Source organism: Leucopleurus acutus (assembly GCF_964270905.1).
Source record: "Leucopleurus acutus genome assembly, chromosome: 6".
Lineage (NCBI taxonomy): Eukaryota > Metazoa > Chordata > Mammalia > Artiodactyla > Delphinidae > Leucopleurus > Leucopleurus acutus.
This window is the reverse complement of record NC_139149.1, coordinates 118,704,889-118,725,567: the sequence shown is the minus strand read 5'-3', so window position 1 is coordinate 118,725,567 and position 20,679 is coordinate 118,704,889. Positions and strand designations below refer to the sequence as shown.

Sequence of the window (20,679 nt, the reverse complement as noted above, 5' to 3'; positions counted from 1 at the left end):
TTTCTCGTTGTTTCTTTTTCTATTCTGATGGGTGTCTGTCAGCCTTCATCCTGTCTTCCTGTAAATGCTTGAGTTGAGGGGCTCCTGTTCCCCTTCCCAGCCCCGTCCCTCCCCCCGTCCCTCCCCCCTGCGGGTCGTCTCTGATCTGAGCTCCAAATCCTCATCTCCCCAGTAGATGCACGTACACGTGGTATTGGTTACTTTATTCACCATGATTTATCGTTACCAATTTTTCCCTCTTTTGGATAAATAGTTAATGATTTGGGGGGAACTCATATGACAGAGAAACTTTGAGAGGAATCGAGTTTGAGATGCCTCATAGGTGCTGATGCCAGAGAGCCAGCACCCAGCCTCTTGAGGTTGCATGTGTGTGCCTGCAGAGGGGGGAGAAAAAAGTATTGTAGAAAGGGGGGTGCTTTGCTGGGCTGCCGCAGCTCTGATCAGAATGGAGAAAGGATGGCTGACTCGGCCACATGGGGTCACTGGTGACCACAGTCTCCTTGGAGTGGTGGGAATGGAGCTGGGTGTAGAGCCAGTGAAGGGAGGGGCCGGTGAGGGTGGCTGGGGACCAGGCACTTTAAGAGGTCGAGCTGTGGGGACAGTGGGCAGTAGCCAGAAGGGAACACGGCTCCACGGGAAAGTTGTGTGTGTCAGATGCGGACGAGGGAGCAGGTGTCTGCTGGGGCCCAGGTGGACAGGGAGAGCCGTGAGGACAGACAGGAGCGCACTGGGCCCTGAGGAGGGGGTGGGGGTGGATGCTGCCCCTCTGCTCCTGGGCTCCCTGGGGTGGAGGGAGAGGCTGCAGGAGGAGCTGGGCCAGGGGCAGTGGGAGGGGTGGGAGGGAGAGAGGCCATGCAGGGCCCCGCTCGGAGCCACGGTCCCCGCCTGCGGCTCTCCTTGGCGTCTGCTCCCTCGACCGTTCCCAGTGTGCTTACGACTTCATTCATCGGTGAAGGAACCTTCTGATGATTTTATAGGGTGTGTTGAAGGGACTGTACACGTGTTTATTCAGTCCGTGACCTTCAGCCAGTCCCATTTTTTTGGACAGAATCCCTGAAGCAGAGAAGCCCAGCCAGTGGACCTGCAGGTTCCGGGCTCTGGGAAGTTTGCCCTCCAGAAAGCTGGTGCTGAGTGGCATTCCCACAGGATGGGGTGCTCTGTCCCTGAGCCCGTGCTGAGTCCAGGCGTCATGCCGCACCAGGCCGCGTTGCTGGCCTTTCTGTGAACCAGTGAGGATGAACATCTTTCCGCGTTCATCCCCTCTCTGTCCTTCCCTGACCGTGCCATTCCCGCCTTGCCCACTGACCTGTGAATGTCCCTGATGTGACAAGGATGTCCACTATCAAGTGTGATTCAGCCGTGCCCTCAGTTTTAATTTAATACTTGCTTCAAAAATATCTGTTTTCTTCCTGCTCTTTTATTCATTACACAGACAGTTCTTGAGCTAATCTGGAGTTTTAAAAGCTTTTTATTGTGGAAATCTTGAACATGTACAAATTAAACAGAAAAGTATAATAACCCCCTTGTACCTACCCCCTAGCTTCAACATTTATCAGTATTCTGATACTCTTGTTTCATCTATATTTTTACCTACTCCCTACCTTCCATTGATTATTTTCTGATTAATAGAGGTTTTTTTTAGGAAAGTTTGAGAGTAGTCAGCAGATAGTACAGGAAATTCCCCCACAGTTTCCCCTGCTACTAACATCTTGCATTTCCACTTGTGTTAGTGTGGTTCATTCATTACAAGTTATGAACCCATATAGATACATTGTTATTAACTAAGTCCACAGTTTACATTTAGGTTCCTGTCTTATACTTGGATTTTTTTTTCCACTGACAAACTATTGTTAACAAAACAGAGTATCTTTCAAAGATACAAATCTCAAGAGGATTTTATTTAAGACCAACTCAGTAGAATGAAGTAAAAGATTGGGTGGGTAGAAATTTTGTGATTTCAAACCATTGAAGATGAATCATTGCTGGGCAAGAAAAACATGGTTGGGGAAGGGACAAAAAGAGGAATCTTTCAAACAAGCACAAACACAGGAGCACCAGCCTTGCCCCACTGAAGGCCTGGGGAGGAAGGCGACCACTGCACGCGTCTGAGTCCCGGCCAGGGTCTGTGCGCCCCTGGAAACACTCGGGCAGGTCAGCCCGCAGGACGCCTTATACTTGGGTTTTGACAGGTACATGAGCACATGTATCCTCATTACAATATCACAGAGCAGTTTCACTGCCCTAAAAACCTCTCTGTCCACTGTTCACGCCTTTCCTCCCAGTCCTTGGCAGCCACTGATCTTTAGACTGTTTCTGTAGTTTTGCCTTTTCTAGGATGTCGCCTGATTGGGATGTATGGATGCTGTGAACTAGAGCATGCAGCCTTTTCAGGTTGGCTTCTTTCACTTAGTATATATTTAGGGTTCCTCTGTCGTTTTATGGCTTGATAGTTCATTTCTTTTTTGTTGTTGTTCCTTTTCTTATATTGAGTTAAAATACAAATAACAAAAAATGTATCTTCTTAACAGTTTGTCAGTGTACAGTTCAGTGGCATTAAATACATTCACGTTGTTGAGCAGCCATCACCACCATCCATGCCCGTAACTCATGTAAATCTGAAACTCTATACCAATTAAACAATAACTTTCCCTCTCCCCGCGCCTAGCCATTGGCAGCCACCATTCTACTTTCTGTCTCCATGATTTTGATGCATGTAAGTGAAATCATATAGTATTTGTCCGTCTGTGATTAGCTGTTTCAGTTAGCCTAGTGCCCACAACGTACATCCATGTTGTAGCATACTGCAGAATTTTCTTCCATTGTATGGATGGACCACAGTTTGTTTATCCACTCATCCATCTGCGGACATTGGGTTGCTTCCACCCACTGGCTGTTAGGAATCATGCTGCTGTGAATGTGGGTGTACAAGTAACTTTTCAAGACCTGACTTTCTGTTCTTTCAGGTGTATACCCAGAAGTGGGATTGCCGGTTCATATGGTAGTTCTGTGTTTAATTTTTTGAGGAACTTCCGTACTATTTTCCGTAATGAATACACCACATTACATTCCTGCTGACAGTGCACAAGAGTTCCAGTTTCTCGGCATCGTTACCAACACGTATTTTCTGTGTTTTTGATAACAGCCATCCTCACGGGTGTGGGGCAGTCTCGTCTCACCGGGGTTTTCGTTTGCATCTCCCTAACGGTCAGTCACACTGAGCATCTTTTCATGTGTATATTGGCCAGTCATATGTCTTCTCTGGAGAAATGTCTGTTCAAGTCCTTTGCCCATTTTTCAATCAGGTTATTTGGGGGGGGTTTTGTTGTTTAGTTTTAGGAGTTCTGTATATAGTCTAGATATTGATCTCATATCAGAAATATGATTTGCAAATATTTTCTCCCATTCTGTAGGTTGCCTTTTTACCATGTGGATATTGCCTTTTGATATACAAATTATAACAATTTTCTTAAAGTCCAGTTTGTCTATTTTTTCTTTTGTTACCTGTACCTTTGTTGTCATATCCCAGAAATCATTGTCAAGTCCAGTGTCGTGAAACTTTCATCCTATGTTTTCTTCTAAGAGTTTTATTACTTTAGGTCTTACGTTTAGGTCTTTCATCCATTTTGAGTTAGTTTTTACATATGGTGTTAGATAGCCGTATACCTAACCAGTTAGAGCCCACCTTCGTTCTTTGGCACGTGGATGTCCAGCTTTCCCAGGACCGATTGTTGAAAACACTGTCCTTTCTCCACTGAATGGTCTTAGCACTCTTGTCAAAAATCATTTGACCATACATGTGGGGGTTTATTTCTGGATTCTCTGTTCTGTTCCGCTGGTTTATATACGTCTTCGTGCCAATATCACACTGTTTTGAATTACTATAGTAAGTTTTGAAATCAGGAAATGTGAGTTCTCCAGTTTTGTTCCTTTTCAGGATCGTTTTGGCTATTCTCAGTCCTTTGAGATTCCGTATGAATTTTAGGATGGTTTTTTTTATTTCTGCAAAAAACATTGGTATTTTGAGAGAGGTAGCACTGAATTTGTAGATTGCTTTGGTTAATATTGACAGTTTAACAATATGAAGCCTTCCAGTCCATGAGTATGGGATGTGTGTCCATTAATTTATGTTTTCTTTAATTGCTTTCTGAAGTGTTTTGTAGTTTTCATTGTACAAGTCTTTCACCTCTGTGGTTAAGTTAATTTCAAAGTATTTTATTCTTTTTGATGCTATTATAAATGGGATTGTTTCTGTAGTCTCCTTTTCAGATTGTTCATGTTTTGTGTATAGAAATGCAACTGATGTTCGTGTGTTGGCTTTGGTATCTTGCTAATTTGATGAATTCATTTATTAGATCCAACAGCTTTTTTTTTTTCCTTAAAGGATTACCAGATTACTTTAGCTGCTTCACCATGAATCACCGTGGGTTTATTGATGTTTTGTTTTGTTTTTAATTGAAGTATAGCTGATTTACAATATTGTGTTAGTTTCAGGTGCAGAGCAAAGTGATTCAGTCTTTTGTTTTTTCAGATTATTTTCCATTATAGGTTGTTACAGGATACTGAATATAGTTCCCTGTGCTATACAATAAATCCTTGTTGCTTATTTATTTTATATGTAGTAGCATATATCTGTTAATCCCATAGTCCTAATTTATCCCTCCTCCCCTCCCTTTCCCCTTTGATAACCAGAAGTTTGCTTTCTATGTCTGTGAGTCTGTTTCTTTTTTTTTTTTTTTTTTTGGTACGCGGGCCTCTCACTGTTGTGGCCTCTTCCGTTGCGGAGCACAGGCTACGGACGCGCAGGCTCAGCGGCCATGGCTCACGGGCCCAGCTGCTCCGCGGCATGTGGGATCTTCCCAGACCGGGACATGAACCCACGTCCCCCGCATCGGCAGGAGGACTCTCAACCACTGCGCCACCAGGGAAGCCCTGTTTCTATTTTGTATATAGATTCATTTCTATTATTTCTTAGATTCCACATGTAAGTAATATCACATAATATTTGTCTTTCTCTGTCTGACTTCACTTATTATGTTATTTTCTAGGTCCATCCATGTTGCTGCAAATGGCAGTATTTCATTCTTTTTTATGGACAAGTAATATTCCATTGTGTACATATATACCACATTTCTTTTTAAACCGATTGCTGATAGGTACTTGGGTTGTTTCCATGTCTTGGCTATTGTAAATAGGGCTGCTGTGAACATTGGGGTGCATGTATCCTTTTGAATTAGAGTTTTCATCTTTTCCAGATATATGCCAGGGAGTGGGATTGCTGGATCCTATGGTCGCTCTATTTTCAGTTTTTTAAGGAACCTCCATATTGTTTTCCATAGTGGCTACACCAATATGTATTCCCACCGACAGTGCAGGAGGGTTCCCTTTTCTCCCCACAGTCTCCAGCATTTATTATTCACAGACTTTTTGATGATGGCCATTCTGACCAGTGTGAGGTGATACCTCATCGTGGTTTTGATTTGCATTTCTCTAATAATTAGCAGTGTTGAGCACCTTTTCATGTGCCTGTTGGCCATTTGTATGTCTTCTTTGGAGAAATGTCTTTTTAGATATTCTGCCCATTTTTGGATTGGGCTGTTTGTTTTTTGATATTGAGTTATATGACCTATAATCTAATAGCTTTTTTGTGCAGTGTTTAGGATTTTCTACATATGAGGTCATGTCATCTCAGATAATTTTACTTCTTCCTTTCTAATTTGGATTCCTTTTATTTCTTTTTCTTGCCTAATTGCTCTGGCTAGAACTTTGAGTACTATGTTGAATAGGAGAGGTGAGGTGGGCAGCCTCGCCTTGTTCCTGATCTTCGAGGAAAAGCTTCAGTCTTTCATCATCGAGTATTATGTTTGCTATGGGCTTTTCATATATGGCTTGTATAGTGTTGAGATAGTTTTCTTCTATCCCTATTTTGTTGAGTGTTTTTGTCATGGAAGGGTGTTGAATTTTGTCAAATGCTTTTTCTGCATCGAGATGATCACGTGTTCTTTTCCCTTCATTTTGTTGGTGTGGCATATTACACTGATCGATATTTGTATGTTGAACTATCCTTGCATTCCAGGAATAAATCCTACATAGTCACGGTATGTAATTCTTTAATATGATGCTAACTTCAGTTTGCTAGTATTTTGTTGAGGATTTTTGCATCAGTGTTCAGAAGGGATATTGGCCTGTAGTTTTCTTTCCTTGGAGTATCTTTGTCTGGCATTGGTATCAGGGTTATTCAGGCCTCAATACAATGAGTTAGAAATGTTTCCTCCTCTTCAATTTTTTTGGAAACGTCTGAGAAGGATTGTTGTTAGTTCTTCTTAAAATGTTCGGTAGAATTCACCAGTGAAGCCATCAGGTCCAGGGCTCATCTTTGTCAGGAGGTTTTTGATTACTCATTCAATCTCCTTACTAGTTGTAGGTGTATTCAGCTTTTCTATTTGTTTGTGATTTAGTCTTAGTAGGTTTTGTGTTTCTAGGAATTTGTCCATTTCATCTAGGTTATCCAGTTTGTTGGCATGCAATTGTCCATAGTCCTTTCATAGTCCTTTTTGTTTCTGTAGAATTAGTAGTAATATCCCTACTTTCATTTCTATTTTTAGTAATTTGAGTCTTCTCTCTTTTTTTTCTTCGTCCATCTAGCTAGAGGTTTGTTGAATTTGTTCATCTTTTCAAAGATGGTTCTCCTATTTTTTTTTCCTATTTTTAAATTAGGTTGTTTTATTATTGTTTTAAGAGTTCTTTGTGTATTTTGAATACAAGTCCTTTTTTGTTTTACTTCTTTATGTAATAAAGTTAAATATATGAAAATGTATGAGATAGAAATGGTAGGGAAAAAAAACAAACATGGGTTAGGAACATGAATTTTTCTAAAACTAGGGGCCAAAGAAGGAGGCAGGGAAGGAGGCAGGAAGTTTTTAGGCAGGGTGGGGGGCGTTGGAGGGGTTGGTAGGGGGTGGCTAATATAGCCTCCCAGTCTGTAGCTTGTCTTTTTATTCTCTTTTTATTTTATTCTCTTAACAGCATCTTGCAAAACAGAATTTTTTAAGTTTAATAAAGCCCTTATCAGTTTTTTTCTTACATCGATTGGGCTTTTGGTGTTGTATCTAAAAACTCATTGCCAAATAAGGTCACGTAGATTTTCTCCTGTGTCTCTTTAAGAAGTTTTGCACTTTAACGTTTTACATTGAGGCCTGTGATCCATCTTGAGTTAATTTTTGTAAAAGGCGTAAGGTCTTTGTCTAGATGCTTTTTTTCAGTCTAGTCATCCAGTTTCAGCACCGTTTGTTGAATAGACTGTTCCTTCTCCATTGTATTGCCTTTGCTCCTCTGTAAAAAATCAGTTGCTTCTGTTTGTGGTGGTCTAGTTCTGAACTCTGTTTTGTTCCACTGATTGATGTATCTGTTCTTTCGCCAGTACCACATTTTATTGATGATTGTAGCTCTATAATAGGTCTTGAAATAGGGTACTGTTAGTTCTCTAACTTTGTTCTTTTCCATCAATATTGTGCTGGCTATTCAGGGTCTTCTGCCTCTCCATATGAACTTTAGAATCAGTTTGTCAGTATCCACAAAATGATTGATGAGATTTTGATTGGGATTGTGTTGAATCAATAGATCAAGTTGGGCAGAATTGACCATCTTAACAATATTGAATCTTCCAATCTAGGAACATAGAATATCCATCCATTTATTTAGATCTTCTTTTATTTCTTTCATCAGTTTTGTAGTTTTCTTCATAAATCTTTACATATTCTGTTAGATTTGTACTTAAATATTTCCTTCTTTTTTTGGCGCAATTATAAATGTTATTGTTTTTTTAATTTCAAATTCCAGTTGTTTATTGCTAGTATATAGGGAAACAATTGACTTTAGTACGTTAGCATTATATCCTGCAACCTTGCTATAATTGCTGATTAACTCCAGTAGTTTTTTTGTGGATCCTTTAGGATTTTCTACATAGACGGTCATGTCATCTGAGAACAAAGACAGTTTTATTTTTCTGTTTCACTCTGTGTACCTTTTATTTCCTTTTCTTCTCTTGTAGCATCAACTGGGACTTCCAGTTCATTGTATGAGTGGGGAGGAGGCATCCTCGCCTTGTTTCTGATCTTCGTAGGGAAGCTTTGAGTTTCTCACCATGAGTATGGCATTAACTATAGCATTTTTTTGGTTTTGGGGGGGTTTTTGGCCACGCCATGCAGCTTGCATGATCTTAGTTCTCTGACCAGGGATTGAACCTGCACCCTCCCCTCAGCAGTGAAAGCACGGAGTCCTAACCACTGGACTGCCAGAGAATTCCCGTCTGTAGGGTTTTTTAAATAGATGTTCTTTATCAAGTTGAGGAAGTTCCCCTTGATTCCTAGTTTATTGAGAGTTTTATCATGAAAAGTGATTTTGTCACTTTTTCTGCATCCATTGATATGATCATTTGAGTTTTCTTCTTTAGCCTGTTGATGTGACGGAGTGTATTAACTGATTTTAGAGTGCTGAACCAGCCTTGTATACTGGAATAAACCCACATGGTCATGGTGTATAATTTTTTTTTTTTACGTTGTTAGATGCCATTTGCTCGTGTTAAGGAGTTTTGCATCTATGTTGATGAGAGATATTTGTAGTTTTCCTTTCTTGTAATGTCTCTGCCTGGTTTTGGTATTAGGGTGATGCTGGCCTCAATTGAATGACTTAGGAGGTATTCCCTCTGCTTCTGCCTTCCAGAAGAGATTGTAAAGAATAGGTAAAATTTTTTCCTTAGATGTTTGGTAGAATTCACCAATATTCTAGAAACCCATCTAGGCCTGGTACTTTCTGTTTTAGAAGGTTATTAATTATTGATTCAGTTTCTCTAATAGATACAGGCCTATTCAGATTTATCTCTTTCTCCTGGTATAAATTTTGCTAGTATGTGTCTCTCAAGGAATTGATCCATTTCACCTAAATTATCAAATTTGTAGGCGTAAAGTGTTCATAATATGCCTTTTTAACCTTTTAATGTCCATGGGATAGTAGTGATGTTCCTCTTTTATTTATAATATTGGTAATTTTTGTCTTCTCTCCTTTTTTCCTTAGTTAACCAGGCTAGAGTTTTATCAGTTTTATTGATCTTTTTGAAAAACCAATCTTGGATTTTGTTGATTTTCTTTTTTTTCCTGTTTTCAATTTCATTAGTTTCTGCTCCAATTTTTTTTTCCTTTTCTTCTGCTTGCTTTCAATTTAATTGCTTTTCTTTCTCTACTTTCCTAATGTGAAAACTTAGATTATTAATTTCAGGTACTACTTTTCTAATATACATTTCCCTCTAAGTATTGCTTTTTCTGCATCCCACAAATTTTGATAAGTTGTATTTTCATTTCCATTTAGTTTAAGTGTTTTTATTTCTCTTGAGGCTTCCTTCTTGACCCACTTGGTTCTTAGAAGTGTCTTGTTTAATCTCCAAGTATTTTGGACTGTTTCAGGTATCTTGCTGTTACTGATGTAATTCCAGTGGTCTGAGAACGTATTTTGTATGATTTCTGTTCTGTCAAATGTGTTAATATGTGTTCTGCGGCCCAGAACGTGGCCTGTCACGGTGAATGTTTCTTGTGAGCTTGAGCTTGAGCAAAATGTGTGTCCTGCTGTTGTTGATGGAACTAGTGGTTAGTCAGGGATCTTTAGAGAAATAGAACCAGTAGTGTGTGTGTGTGTGTGTGTGTGTGTGTACACAGAAATTCATTACAGGAATTGGCTCCCACCATTATGTATGGCAAGCTCGAGAGCTAGGAAAGCTGGTGGAGTAATTCAGTTCCTGTTCAAAGGCCTGGGAGGGGGTAGGGAAGTCCTGGTCCATCTGAAGGCCCCAGGACAGGAGATGGTGCCCTAGCTCAAACAGAGAGAGCAGGTTCGCCCCTCTCCGGCCTTTTTATTCTGTTGAGGCACTCAAGGCCCACGCACATTGGGAGGGCCATCAGCTTTACCGAGTACACCAATTCAGATGCTAATCTCTTCTGGAAAGACCTTCACAGACACCCCCTGAAATGTTTTACCAGCTAGTTGGGCATCCTCTTAGCCCAGTCAAGTTGACACCTAAAATTAGCCACCATAGTGGTTCATAGAGATCAGTTATATTCAGTTGATTGATGAGTTCATCAGTGTCCTTGCTGATTTTCTGCCGGCTGGATCTGTCCATTCCTTGTAGTGTGTTGAAGTCTCCAGCTGTGATGGTAGGTTTGTGTATTTCTCCTTGCAGTTCTGTCAGGCTTTGTCTCACGTATTTTGATGCTCTGTTGTTAGGTACATAAGCATTGAGGATTATTAATCTTCTTGGAGACTTGGCCTCTTGGTTATTATATACTATTGCTGCTCTTCACCCCTGGTAATTTTTCTAGTCCTAATGTCTGCTTTCCAGCTATTCCAGCTGTCTTTTGATTCTTGTCAGCATGATATATCTTTCTACATCCCTTTACTTTTTTTTTTTTTTTTTTTTTTTTTTTTTACGGTACACGGGCCTCTCACTGTTGTGGCCTCTCCCGTTGCAGAGCACAGGCTCCGGATGCACAGGCTCAGCGGCCATGGCTCACGGGCCCAGCCGCTCTGCGGTATGTGGGATATTCCCGGACCGGGGCACGAACCCGTGTCCCCTCCTCGGCAGGCGGACTCTCAACCACTGCGCCACCAGGGAAGGCCCATCCCTTTACTTTTAATCTGTCTTTATATTTAAGGTGGCTCTCTTACAGACAACATATAGTGGGTCTTTTTTTTTTTTCAATCTGCTCTAATGGTCTCCATCTTTTGATGGGTGGTCTTAGGCCACTCAAATATAAACTGGTCATTGCTTCAGCTGGATTGATGTCTGTCATGTTTGTGACTGCTTTCCATTTGCTTCTTTTGTTTTCTTCCTCTCCTTTTCAACCTTCTCTGTTTTTAATTGAGCGTTTTATTGGATTTCATTTTCTCTCTTTTCTTAGCATATCAATTAACACTTCTTTTAAAAAAGTTTTTTAGTGGTTGTCCGAAAGTTTGCAATATACATTTTTTTTTTCTTGCGGTACGCAGGCCTCTCACTGCTATGGCCTCTCCAGTTAAGGAGCACAGGCTCCGGACGTGCAGGTCCAGCGGCCATGGCCCACGGGCCCAGCCGCTCCACGGCATGCGGGATCCTCCCGGACCGGGGCACAAACCCGCGTCCCCTGCATCAGCAGGCGGATTCCCAACCACTGCGCCACCAGGGAAGCCCTGCAATATACATTTACAACTAATCTGTGTCCACTTTCAAATAACACTACACTGCTTCATGGGTAGTGCAGGTGCCTTTAACAGACTGTCCCTTATGAAATTGCTGTCATTCATTTCACTTATACTTATGCTATAATCACCCTGTTACTACTAAAACTTTGAACAAACCTTTGTCTATTATGTCAATTAAGAATAAGAAAAAGCATTTTATTTTTACCTTCATTTATTCCTTCTCCAATGCTCTTTTCTTTATATAGATATGAGTTTTCTGGTCTATATCATTTTCCTTGTCCCTGAAGAACTTTTAATATTTCATGCAGGGCATGTCTGCTGGCAGTGAATTCTCTCAGTTTTTGTTTGAAAAAGTCTTTATTTCTTCTTTACTTTTGAAGGATACTTTCACTGGATGTAGGACTCTACACTTTTCCTGCTTGCAGGTCTTCTAACAAGAAGTCCACTTTAATTCTTATTGTTTTAACTCTGTAGATGAGGTTTTTTCCCCTCTGGCCTCTTTTAAGATTCTCTGTCTTTGGTTCTCTACAGTCTGAATATGATATGCCTAGATGTAGATTTTTTGGTATTTATTTTGCTTGTTATTGTCTGAGCTTCCTGGATCTGTGGTTTGGTGTCTGTCATTAATTTTTAAAAATTCTCAGCTCTTTTTACTTCACACATTTCTTTATCTCCTTTCTTTTTCTCTATTCCAATCATGCATATGTATCACTTTTTTATTGTTGCACATTTCCCTGATATTCTGTTCTTGTTCTTTTTTCTTTTTGCATTTCAGTTGGGGAAGTTTCCATGGACATATCTTCAGACTCCCTGACTCTTTCCTCAGCCTTGTCCATCAGTGTTTTTGATTCTTTGTCTGCATTTCCTTTCTCCTCCGATGTTACTCATCTCTTCTTGCATGGTGTCCACTTTTTCCATTAGCATCCTTAGTATATTAATCTGATAATTACAGAATTTCTTCCATATATGAGTCAGGCTCTGTGTCTTCAGACTGTGGGTTTTTTTTTTTTGCTTGCTTTTTAGCATGCCATGTAATTTTTTGGAAAGGTGGATATGGTGTATGTATCACAGTGGAAACTGACGTAGATGGGCTCTCGGCTTGAAGTGTCGCCGTAACCTGACTAGCGATTGGGCCGTGTCTCATCTCTCCTGCAGCTGCAGCTGTACGTGCCAAGGCTTCAGATTCCTCCAAGTCCTTATTTTTTGTCTCCCCTGTTGTCTTTGGGTTTCTCTGAAGACTGTTTTCGTAGTAGAGTCGGTACCTTGGGGCATTTTCCCCTGTAATCCTGTTACGCTGGAGCCCTGAGGAGTGGTGTGGGGGAAGGGAAGCATTTTATAATTTTAGGATTAAATTTCAGCCTTTTAGTGGCCTGTATTCCTGGGCTGTGACCTTCACAAGTGTTTCTTCCCCTTCTTTCCCCTCCCTGGGGTAAGACCGGAAGGCCAGAGGGGCCAAGTGGGGAAGAGCCCTTCCCCCAGGTGAGATCAAGCTCTGGTGGAGTCTTTTCACTGCAGAACAGGACTTTGTTTTGGAGAATGCTCTGGGCTTATTTCAACATGGTTCCCTTACCCTACCCCTGCCAGGGACCCAGGTGATTTTTTTCTTGGCTTTTTGTGATGAGAACTTGGTGGGTTTCTGGAAATGAACCCCATGAAAGTGCGGGGCCTGCAGGACTGTGGCCCCGCAGATGCTTACTGTCTCGGTCTTGCGCACTCAGCCCGGCGTCTGGTCCAGGGTTCCTGCCAGCTTCTGCTCCAGGTGAGCACATTTCTGCAGGTTTGGGGGAGACATCTGTGGCCGCACTTCTCTGATGGGTCCAAGGACAGTCATTAATTTTCAGTTCTTTCAGTGTTTTTCTTGTAAAGAGAGGAGTTATGACTTCTAAGCTCTACGTGTCAGAGTGGAAGATGGCCCCTCCCCTGTTGAGTTTAATTTGCGGGAAAGCTGCCCATTTTAGTAACTGCCACCTTAACAAATTCACTTATTAATTCGAATAGTTTCTCAGTTGAGACTTTTGGATTAACTAGATAACCAACCATAACATTTATCCGCAAATAATAATTTGGCCTCTTTTTATGTCTTTTGTATTTTATAGAAAATATGCTCAATTTTCTGTCATTTCCTTTTCCCCCCTGTGTGCATGGGTGCCTTTCCATTTCCTGGGTGATGAGGTGAGGGCCTTGCCATCATTTTAAAAGAACAGCTTCCCCTGGGGTGCCTGTTCAGTGGGAACCAGCCGGACCATGTGTGCCGCATGTATGCCCTCTCTGCCTGGGACAGCCAGCGCCGGCTGGGCCACCTGGGCTCTGTACCCTATGTGTGTGCAGTTGGCGTCATTTTCTCTGTGCCCTGGAGGGAACGCTGGCATCAACACAAAGCGATGTGGGCGTGGGTGGCACCAGGAAGACGTCCGTCCCTAGGTCCCAATGGACGGGTGTGCTCATTTCCTGCCCTGGGGGTCCTGGGCCTGTCTGCTGACACATTTGCCAGGAGACACAGAAGGGGACGCGGCAGGAGTTTCCAGAGTGCGTGTTCCAGAAAGAGCCTTTGCTGCGTGCTTGGCCCACGTGCTTTCCCTGTTGAACGGGGCAGTCCCCTCTGGCCGTCAGTGGGAGCAGCAGAGGGTGTAGGCCCCACTCCTCACTCTGCTCCACGCGGTTCGCCCCTCTGGCCTGTCTGACTTTCATAAATTCACCTTGACCTCCAAAGCCCCTCTCAGCTCTAAGATTTGGTCATCTCTGGTCTGTCCTTGTCTTCCACTTTCTCCTGAGGAATCCCCTTTTATCGTGGAACTACAGTTCCCAGAATGCATCCTTCAGGTTTGGCAGTCACTTCCTGCCGAGCTGCTAACAGCCAGGTGCAAACATTTCCCGTGTATTGGCAGAAAACAACCTTGAAGAACCTTGACGGTGTCCGGAGGGTAGAAAACTTAGGGATGGGTAAGCCTGCTTTCACTGTCTTGAGGCAAAAAAAAATGAAAATTTAAATTTCTTGGAGAAAATTTAAATTTTTGTTTTTGCATTTTGGTTGAAATCTTAATAAAAGAAAAATGAAATCAGGAAAAGAAATGCATAGAAAAGCCTGTCTGGTTCATTTGAGGAGGTTGAAAGGGGCAAGTAGGCTAGATTTCCTATTTATTATACTTCTCATTTGTTTGACTTTTAAATTCATTTTATTTTTGTTTCTCTAACAAAGTATAACTTATATAGAGCTAAATACACAAATCTTAAGGATATAGTTGGATGGATTCTGGCATATGTATAGGCTCATGTCACTTGACATTTGGATTTTAGAAGAATCCTGTTGGTCTTTCTGCCCTGCAACACTTCAGTGCAAACAAGGAGCTGACAGTGGCTCCCCAGCGGTGGCAGCTTGGGGTGGGGGCAGGGCGGGGCAGCCAGCCTTCGGGGACCTGCCCACACCCAACGTTGACTGCTGTCCTTGTCCACACTGAAATTCATTACGATTAAGAGCAAGTGACAGCAAGCCAGGAGGACTGGATCTGAAGTGTTTCTCGGCGCAGGGCCAGGTGTCAGACCTTTTGGGTTGTAACCATGCGCTCGGGCCGCACCAGGAGTCCCCTGACGTTTATTTAACAGCGTGCTCCTTCCTTTCCAAGCAAGCGCTCCATTTCTATTCACAGTGTTTCTTCTGGCTTTTAAAAGAAGAGTCATCTTAGAATTTTCTAGTCTTTTTAAATATACAGCCTTGTAAACACACTGCTGCCCCTTCCACTTTCTTAGTGTGATGACAGTGTTCATCACATGTGAGCTCCGTGCTCAGTGACAGCCGACACCTAGGCGAGGGGTTCTGTTTCCCGAAGACTCAAGGAACCTCGGCTCGGGAAGGCTCCACGTGGCCTCGTGTGCACCATCCGGCCCTGCCGAGTCTGCTGATGAGCACATGTGGGGCTGAATCTCCTGGAGGCGGGGAGCGAGGCCCTCAGCTCTCACCCCACCCCGCCTGCTCTTCCCGAAACACCCTGCCACCCTCTGTCCAGGGGCCTGTGCCCGGCTGAGTGCCTCTTTGGTGCTTCTGACATGTGCTGGTGGCAGTGTCCACCTTGGCTCATGTGGCCCACACCGCCGCCCTGATAGTGCCAACCCCCCAGGACACTGGCCGCACCTGGACTTCTCCCCTCGCCTCCCCCACCTTCTGTCCTCATTCACTCCCTAACCTACGTCGCATCTTAAGCCTCACTTGCCATTTTCTGGTTTTGGCGACTCTCCTCCAGGTGTCTGATTTCCACCCTCAGTCCCCGTGGCCACCTCCCTGGTCCCCATCCCCGGGACTGGTCAGCCCCACCTTTCGCCTCACCTGGCTGTAGTTTGCACACCCAGCTCCTCCCCTGCCTGAGCCTGGTGGGTGGTAGCCTTCGCTCAGACCCGGCCCGGGGCCGCTACCCCGGAGCGAGGAGGGCAGGCGGGACCAGTTTAGGTGGGCCGCCGGCCAGCCCTGCCATCTTGTCCCACGACCCTGCAGGTGTAAACCGCGTGGTCCAGGCCCGCCTCAGGCCCACCAGCCCAACTCTCCCGGGACCAGCTGGGCTCTGCGTATGTCAGCCAGCCGCCCCCATGCCCCGTCCTACCCATTTGAGAGCAGCTGGGCTCTTGTCCCTTCAGAGGACCCTCCGTGGAGCCCTTTTCCACCTGTGCTCCTCCTGTCTCGTCTCCGGGTCCCTGAGGCAGTTCCTTCATCTTGCTGGAGTTTCTTATAAAAACATCTTCTCTTGCCTCCTAGCAAACGAGGGTGCTGTGGAGACTCCCCAGGTCCATCTTTAATCCGTCTTTGCTCTGCCTCCCGCCACCTTCCAGGTGCCGGTGTTGCGGCGAGTCCCTGGGCTCCTGGGGGCTGGGGGCCACGGAGCATCCCTGCAGGTAGACTTCGCAGGCTCTGCAGCCCCGTTCTCCCGCTGGACCGGCTGTGCTCTCCTGCTCGTGGACCGGTACAACCGCGTCCTTACAGGCCTCTCCCAGCAGGTCCTGTGGCTGTTCCTCCTGCACTGTTCAGGCTGCTGGTTTCGTGTTGACATCAGGGCAGTGGGCCTGTCCGTACATAGGCAGCGTCCCTGTGTCCAGAACAGCTCCCTGTGCATCTCAGACAGTGCAAAAACCTACTTCTTCACTTAGAAACCCAGCTGAGGGCAGCTGCAATGTCCCTTGACACTCTGGAAGCCATTGGTTCAGGTTGCAGGGGGGTCGCTGGTGTCACCAGCCTCTCACTCGGGCTGGAAGAGAGAAGGGACGAGAGGCCACGAGGGGGGCACGCACGGGCCCTGACCCTGGGGCCAGGGGAGCGCCGGGCCCTCCACAAGCCCTGTGTCGTGAGGACAAGGCTGTGACAGCTCATGGACCGGGACCACTGGGGACGAGGGGCTGGGACTCCCCACAGCCTGGTCTTGTTTTAATTTGAACATGTTTAGAAATCGCGATATTTTACCCCCAAAGTCAACATTTCTGGTTTCTCTTAAAATACCAGAATACCTGCAACGGAGAGCCCGTCCTTGCGGGGCAGCAGTCCCCCTGCAGGGACCCGAGACCCAAGAGGCGAGGCCGCCCCGTGCTGCTGTCGCACAGCCGGCAGGCCAGGGAAAGGCGGGCGTCTCTGCTTTCTTTTTTTCTTTTTTTTTTTTTTTTTGCGATACACGGGCCTCTCACTGCTGTGGCCTCTCCTGTCGCGGAGAACAGGCTCCGGACGCGCAGGCTCAGCGGCCATGGCTCGTGGGCCCAGCCGCTCCGCGGCATGTGGGATCTTCCCGGACCGGGGCACGAACCCGTGTCCCCTGTATCGGCAGGCGGACTCTCAACCACTGCGCCACCAGGGAAGCCCTTTGCTTTCTTTTGATGCTTGTTTGTTTCGTGGAAGTTTCAGCTCCTAATGTTTCTACTGAGGTAGCATTTACATGAGTGAGACAGCTTAGGTGTCCCCTGGATGAGGTTTGACGGGTGCAGACCCTTCAGCCAGCACCCTCAGGCTCTTTTGTGCCTTCTGACTCCCCTCCCATAGATCTGTGGGCCTGATCTAAACGTTCTTACAAGTGGAGTCATGGAATATGTACGTTTTTGTGTCTGGCATCTCTTTTCGTGGCATGTTTTTAAGGAATATCTGTACTATTTTAATTTCTAGTCTCGCATTGTGATCAGACAGTATGGTGGGAACTCTTTTTAGTTTTTGAAACTTACAGGTTTTCTCTGACCCCTTATAAGGTAAGTCTTCATGAGTCTTTCAGAGGAACTTGAAGGAGTATTCTTTAGTTTTAAGCTACAAAGTTCAGTGTATGTCAGAACCACCTCATTAATTATATTGTATAAGCTTTCTATTTCGTTATTTGAATATTATTCACTTGAACATAGACATGAATGGAGATTTCCTTTGGTTTCTTTCTGTCAACATCTGAGCGTCTTCAGTAATTTCTGCTTTATAAACATTGCTGCCACGTTTGGTGCGTGCGTATTCACAGATAATCTCCGCGGTGACCTGCGCCCTTAGCGTTCTGAGAGGCTGTTCCCTGTCTGCTTGAATGCATCTTGGCTTGAACTTCACTTTACCTGATTTTAGGGTCATGACGCCTGATTTCCTGCTGCTTGCCTTTGCCCCACCTTCTGATGCTTTTCCACATTATTTTAGGTGCATCTCTTGTTTACAGCAAGTGTTGAGGATCTTGCTTTGTGATTCATTCTGAAGAGCTTTTTCTTTTAACATGTGACTTCAGGTGTGTTTGGTGTTAGTTCTGTCTTAGTGCTTTATAGTGTGCCTGCTGGGTTTTGTTTTTAAAGTAAATCTTTCCCACATGGCCTGTTCCTGGTTGGGCAGCCTGGGGGCCACGGACCCTCTGTGAGGGACCAGCAGACCTGCCCTGCTCCCCGGGCTCCCGCTCCGCCTGTGGTTTCTGTGCGCGGCTGGGGCACCCACCACCCATGCCCAGCGCTCACGTCTGCTGTCCCGTGGAACATGTTCAGGACTTACTGCAACTCCTCTGCCATCATCTCTCATCGCCTTTTGGTGAAGTCTGTCTTCTAGGAACACCCTCAGGGGGAACTCACAGGACAGCATTCTGTGAGTGTTGAAAACTGGCCTTTCCAGTGCTCTCAACAGGAATGTGGCCCGAGTTCCTACCTAATTTTAAATATTCTACTAAACGTATTAAAAAGGTAAAGAGAAACAAGTGAAGTTAACTTTAGTAAATTATTTAACTCAATATTATATAAAACATTATTATTGCTGATTTACGTGAAGTTCCTTTTTTTGGACTGAGTTTTTGAAATTCAGCGTGTGTCTTACACTTAGAGCGTGTTTCAGCGGACCAGCCACCTTTCACAGGCTCAGTGTTGGACGGCCCAGCCTGTACCTGGACGGCAGGGAGGGCTCTGGTGGCCTCAGGATCCTCGGATCCGCGTTCCCTCCCCGCGTCCCTGGGGAGCCTGCCACCCATGTTGCTGCGCAGAACGCTGCTCTGCTTTCTCTGTGGACCTGCCCTTCTGGCATTTCCTACAAATCGGGTCGTGCACCGAGTGGCCTTCAGCGTCCGCCTTCCCTCTCTCCGCGTGCGTTTTCAAGGTCGTCCTCATCTAGAGCTTCCCTCCTTTTTGTGTCCAAGTTGCACTCTGTGTCTGCGTGATCTTTTGATCCCCACGAGGGATCCCCACGAGGACATTTGGGGTGTCCCAGATAAGCCTCGTGTTCAGGTCTCGAGGGGGCGTGTTTCCATCTCTCTCGGGTGCTCCGAGGGCAGGATTGCCGCCCGGTCGTGGCTTCCTGCCCTTCCTGCTGCCTCCCTGGCGGCCGCGGGGGCCACCCTCCTCTGCCACCAGCTGCTTCCCACAGCCAGAGGCCTCAGCCCTTCTGCTCAGACCTCCAGGCTCTGCCCAGAGTCAAGGCCGGAGCCCTTCCAGGGGCTGACACGGTTCTCCCAGCCAGCCCTCCCCAGCCACACTGGCTGCCTGTTCCTGCCCAGCAAGGCTGGCCCGCCTTGTGTCTGCAGCTTGTCCGCCTGGTCCACCCTCCCGAGCAGCGGCCGGCTCCGGTCCCCAGCGCGGGCTCTGCTCCCCGCCCACCAGGGTCCAAACTTGCCCCGCTTAGTAAGATTGCACAAGGTCCCCACAGCCCCCAAGTCCCTTTCTGGCTCATCACCTCGTGTCTGGGAGGTTCCGCCCCTTCTACTTATCCTTGTGTCCAGCCGGCTCCCCTCTCCGGGACGAGTGTCTGTCTCCCGTCCGCTGGCTGCTGGGCCGCTCTCCCTGGACGATCGTGTGGCACGTGGCACAGATGAATGAACGAGCCACGCGTCCCCGAGAGTCAGCAGCAGCAGGGTCTGCTGGAGCCCAGACTGGATTCTGAAGCTCTATTCTTTACTTCCATCAAAGATTGTAACTAGAAGCCTGATTTCAATTTCTCTTGCTGTCTAATGATGAAGGTTTGATCAGTCAAAGCTCCAATGTTGCCATCCTCGCTTTCTAACTTTCCACCGGCAGTTTGAAAAGGAAGTACCAGAAGAGATAGCCAGGTTGGAAAAGAAAGGGAGTTTCACCCCGCCCCACCCCCCAAAGCCTGCCCATTTTATGCCTCATGAGGCTCAGAAGTCAGAGGTGTGAGTCCCCGTTCCCCACCCTCTGGTTCGCGCTGCATGCCCAGGCCTGGCCGGGAGCTTGGCCCTCCTCCGTGGTCCCCAGCGCTTCTTAGATGCTGTCTGTCGCTTCTCCACCACCAGAGCCCTTCGAGCTCCTTTTCCCCTGGGTGTCATACTCCCAGACTGCTTTCAATCTAGTCGAAGGTTGTGTGATTTTAGAGGCCGAGATGCTTCCGGAACTCCCGTCCCCTTGGTGTGTGTGACTGGGGAGCGGGTTCCTTTGCTCTGGCATTTTGGAGCTTGTTGATAGAACCCAGAAATCAGTAGTGTGGCCTTGGGAATTCCCTGACGGTCCAGTGGTTAGGACTCCGTGCTTCCACTGCCGGGGCCCCGGGTTCGACTCCTGGTAGGGAAACGAAGATCCCGCAAGCCCTATCATGCAGCCAAGAAAAAAACGTAGTGTAGCCTCGCACGCGGCTCAGCTGACGCCGGCCTCTCTCTCCTCTTCCCACGTGTCTCAGCTGACGCCGGCCTCTCCCCTCTTCTCATGCGGCTCAGCTGACGCCGGCCTCTCCTCTCCTGCTTTTGCTTAGTATCACTTGCACTGTTTGCCTGAAAGCACTTGGGTTTGAGGCGTGACAAGGCGTGGGAAGCAGGCGTACCGGGAGGAGCATTTGGCTGCATCTGGGACCCAGACCACCTGTCCCTGTGCCCCCGGCGGGCCAGGCGCGGGCTCCAACCCCGCCTTCCCGTGGTCTCAGGGCGAGTCCACCGAACACGGCAGGCGTGAGGATCGCGTGAGCCCATTTCTGAAAAGCTGCTCAGCAGCACGTGGTCCTTAGCCAGGCTCCATCCCCTGACTGCTGGCGGGTAGGAGTAGGGCGTGGGG

The 20,679-nt window shown here is 46.1% G+C and overlaps 1 protein-coding gene across 2 annotated transcripts in view; it reads left to right on the top strand.

The window, feature by feature from the left end:
• The window catches only part of THAP4 (THAP domain containing 4), a 40,850-nt gene that overhangs the window by 5,850 nt on the left and 14,321 nt on the right, over positions 1–20,679 (top strand). The window contains exon 1 of one of the 2 annotated variants that reach the window (XM_082840996.1): positions 14,082–14,163. The exons of the other annotated variant lie outside the window; for it this stretch is intronic. Within the exon in view, the coding sequence (XP_082697122.1) occupies positions 14,160–14,163 (4 nt within the window). The 5' untranslated portion in view covers positions 14,082–14,159. Of the gene's footprint in view, positions 1–14,081; positions 14,164–20,679 lie in introns of those variants that run through there. 2 annotated transcript variants of the gene reach the window in all.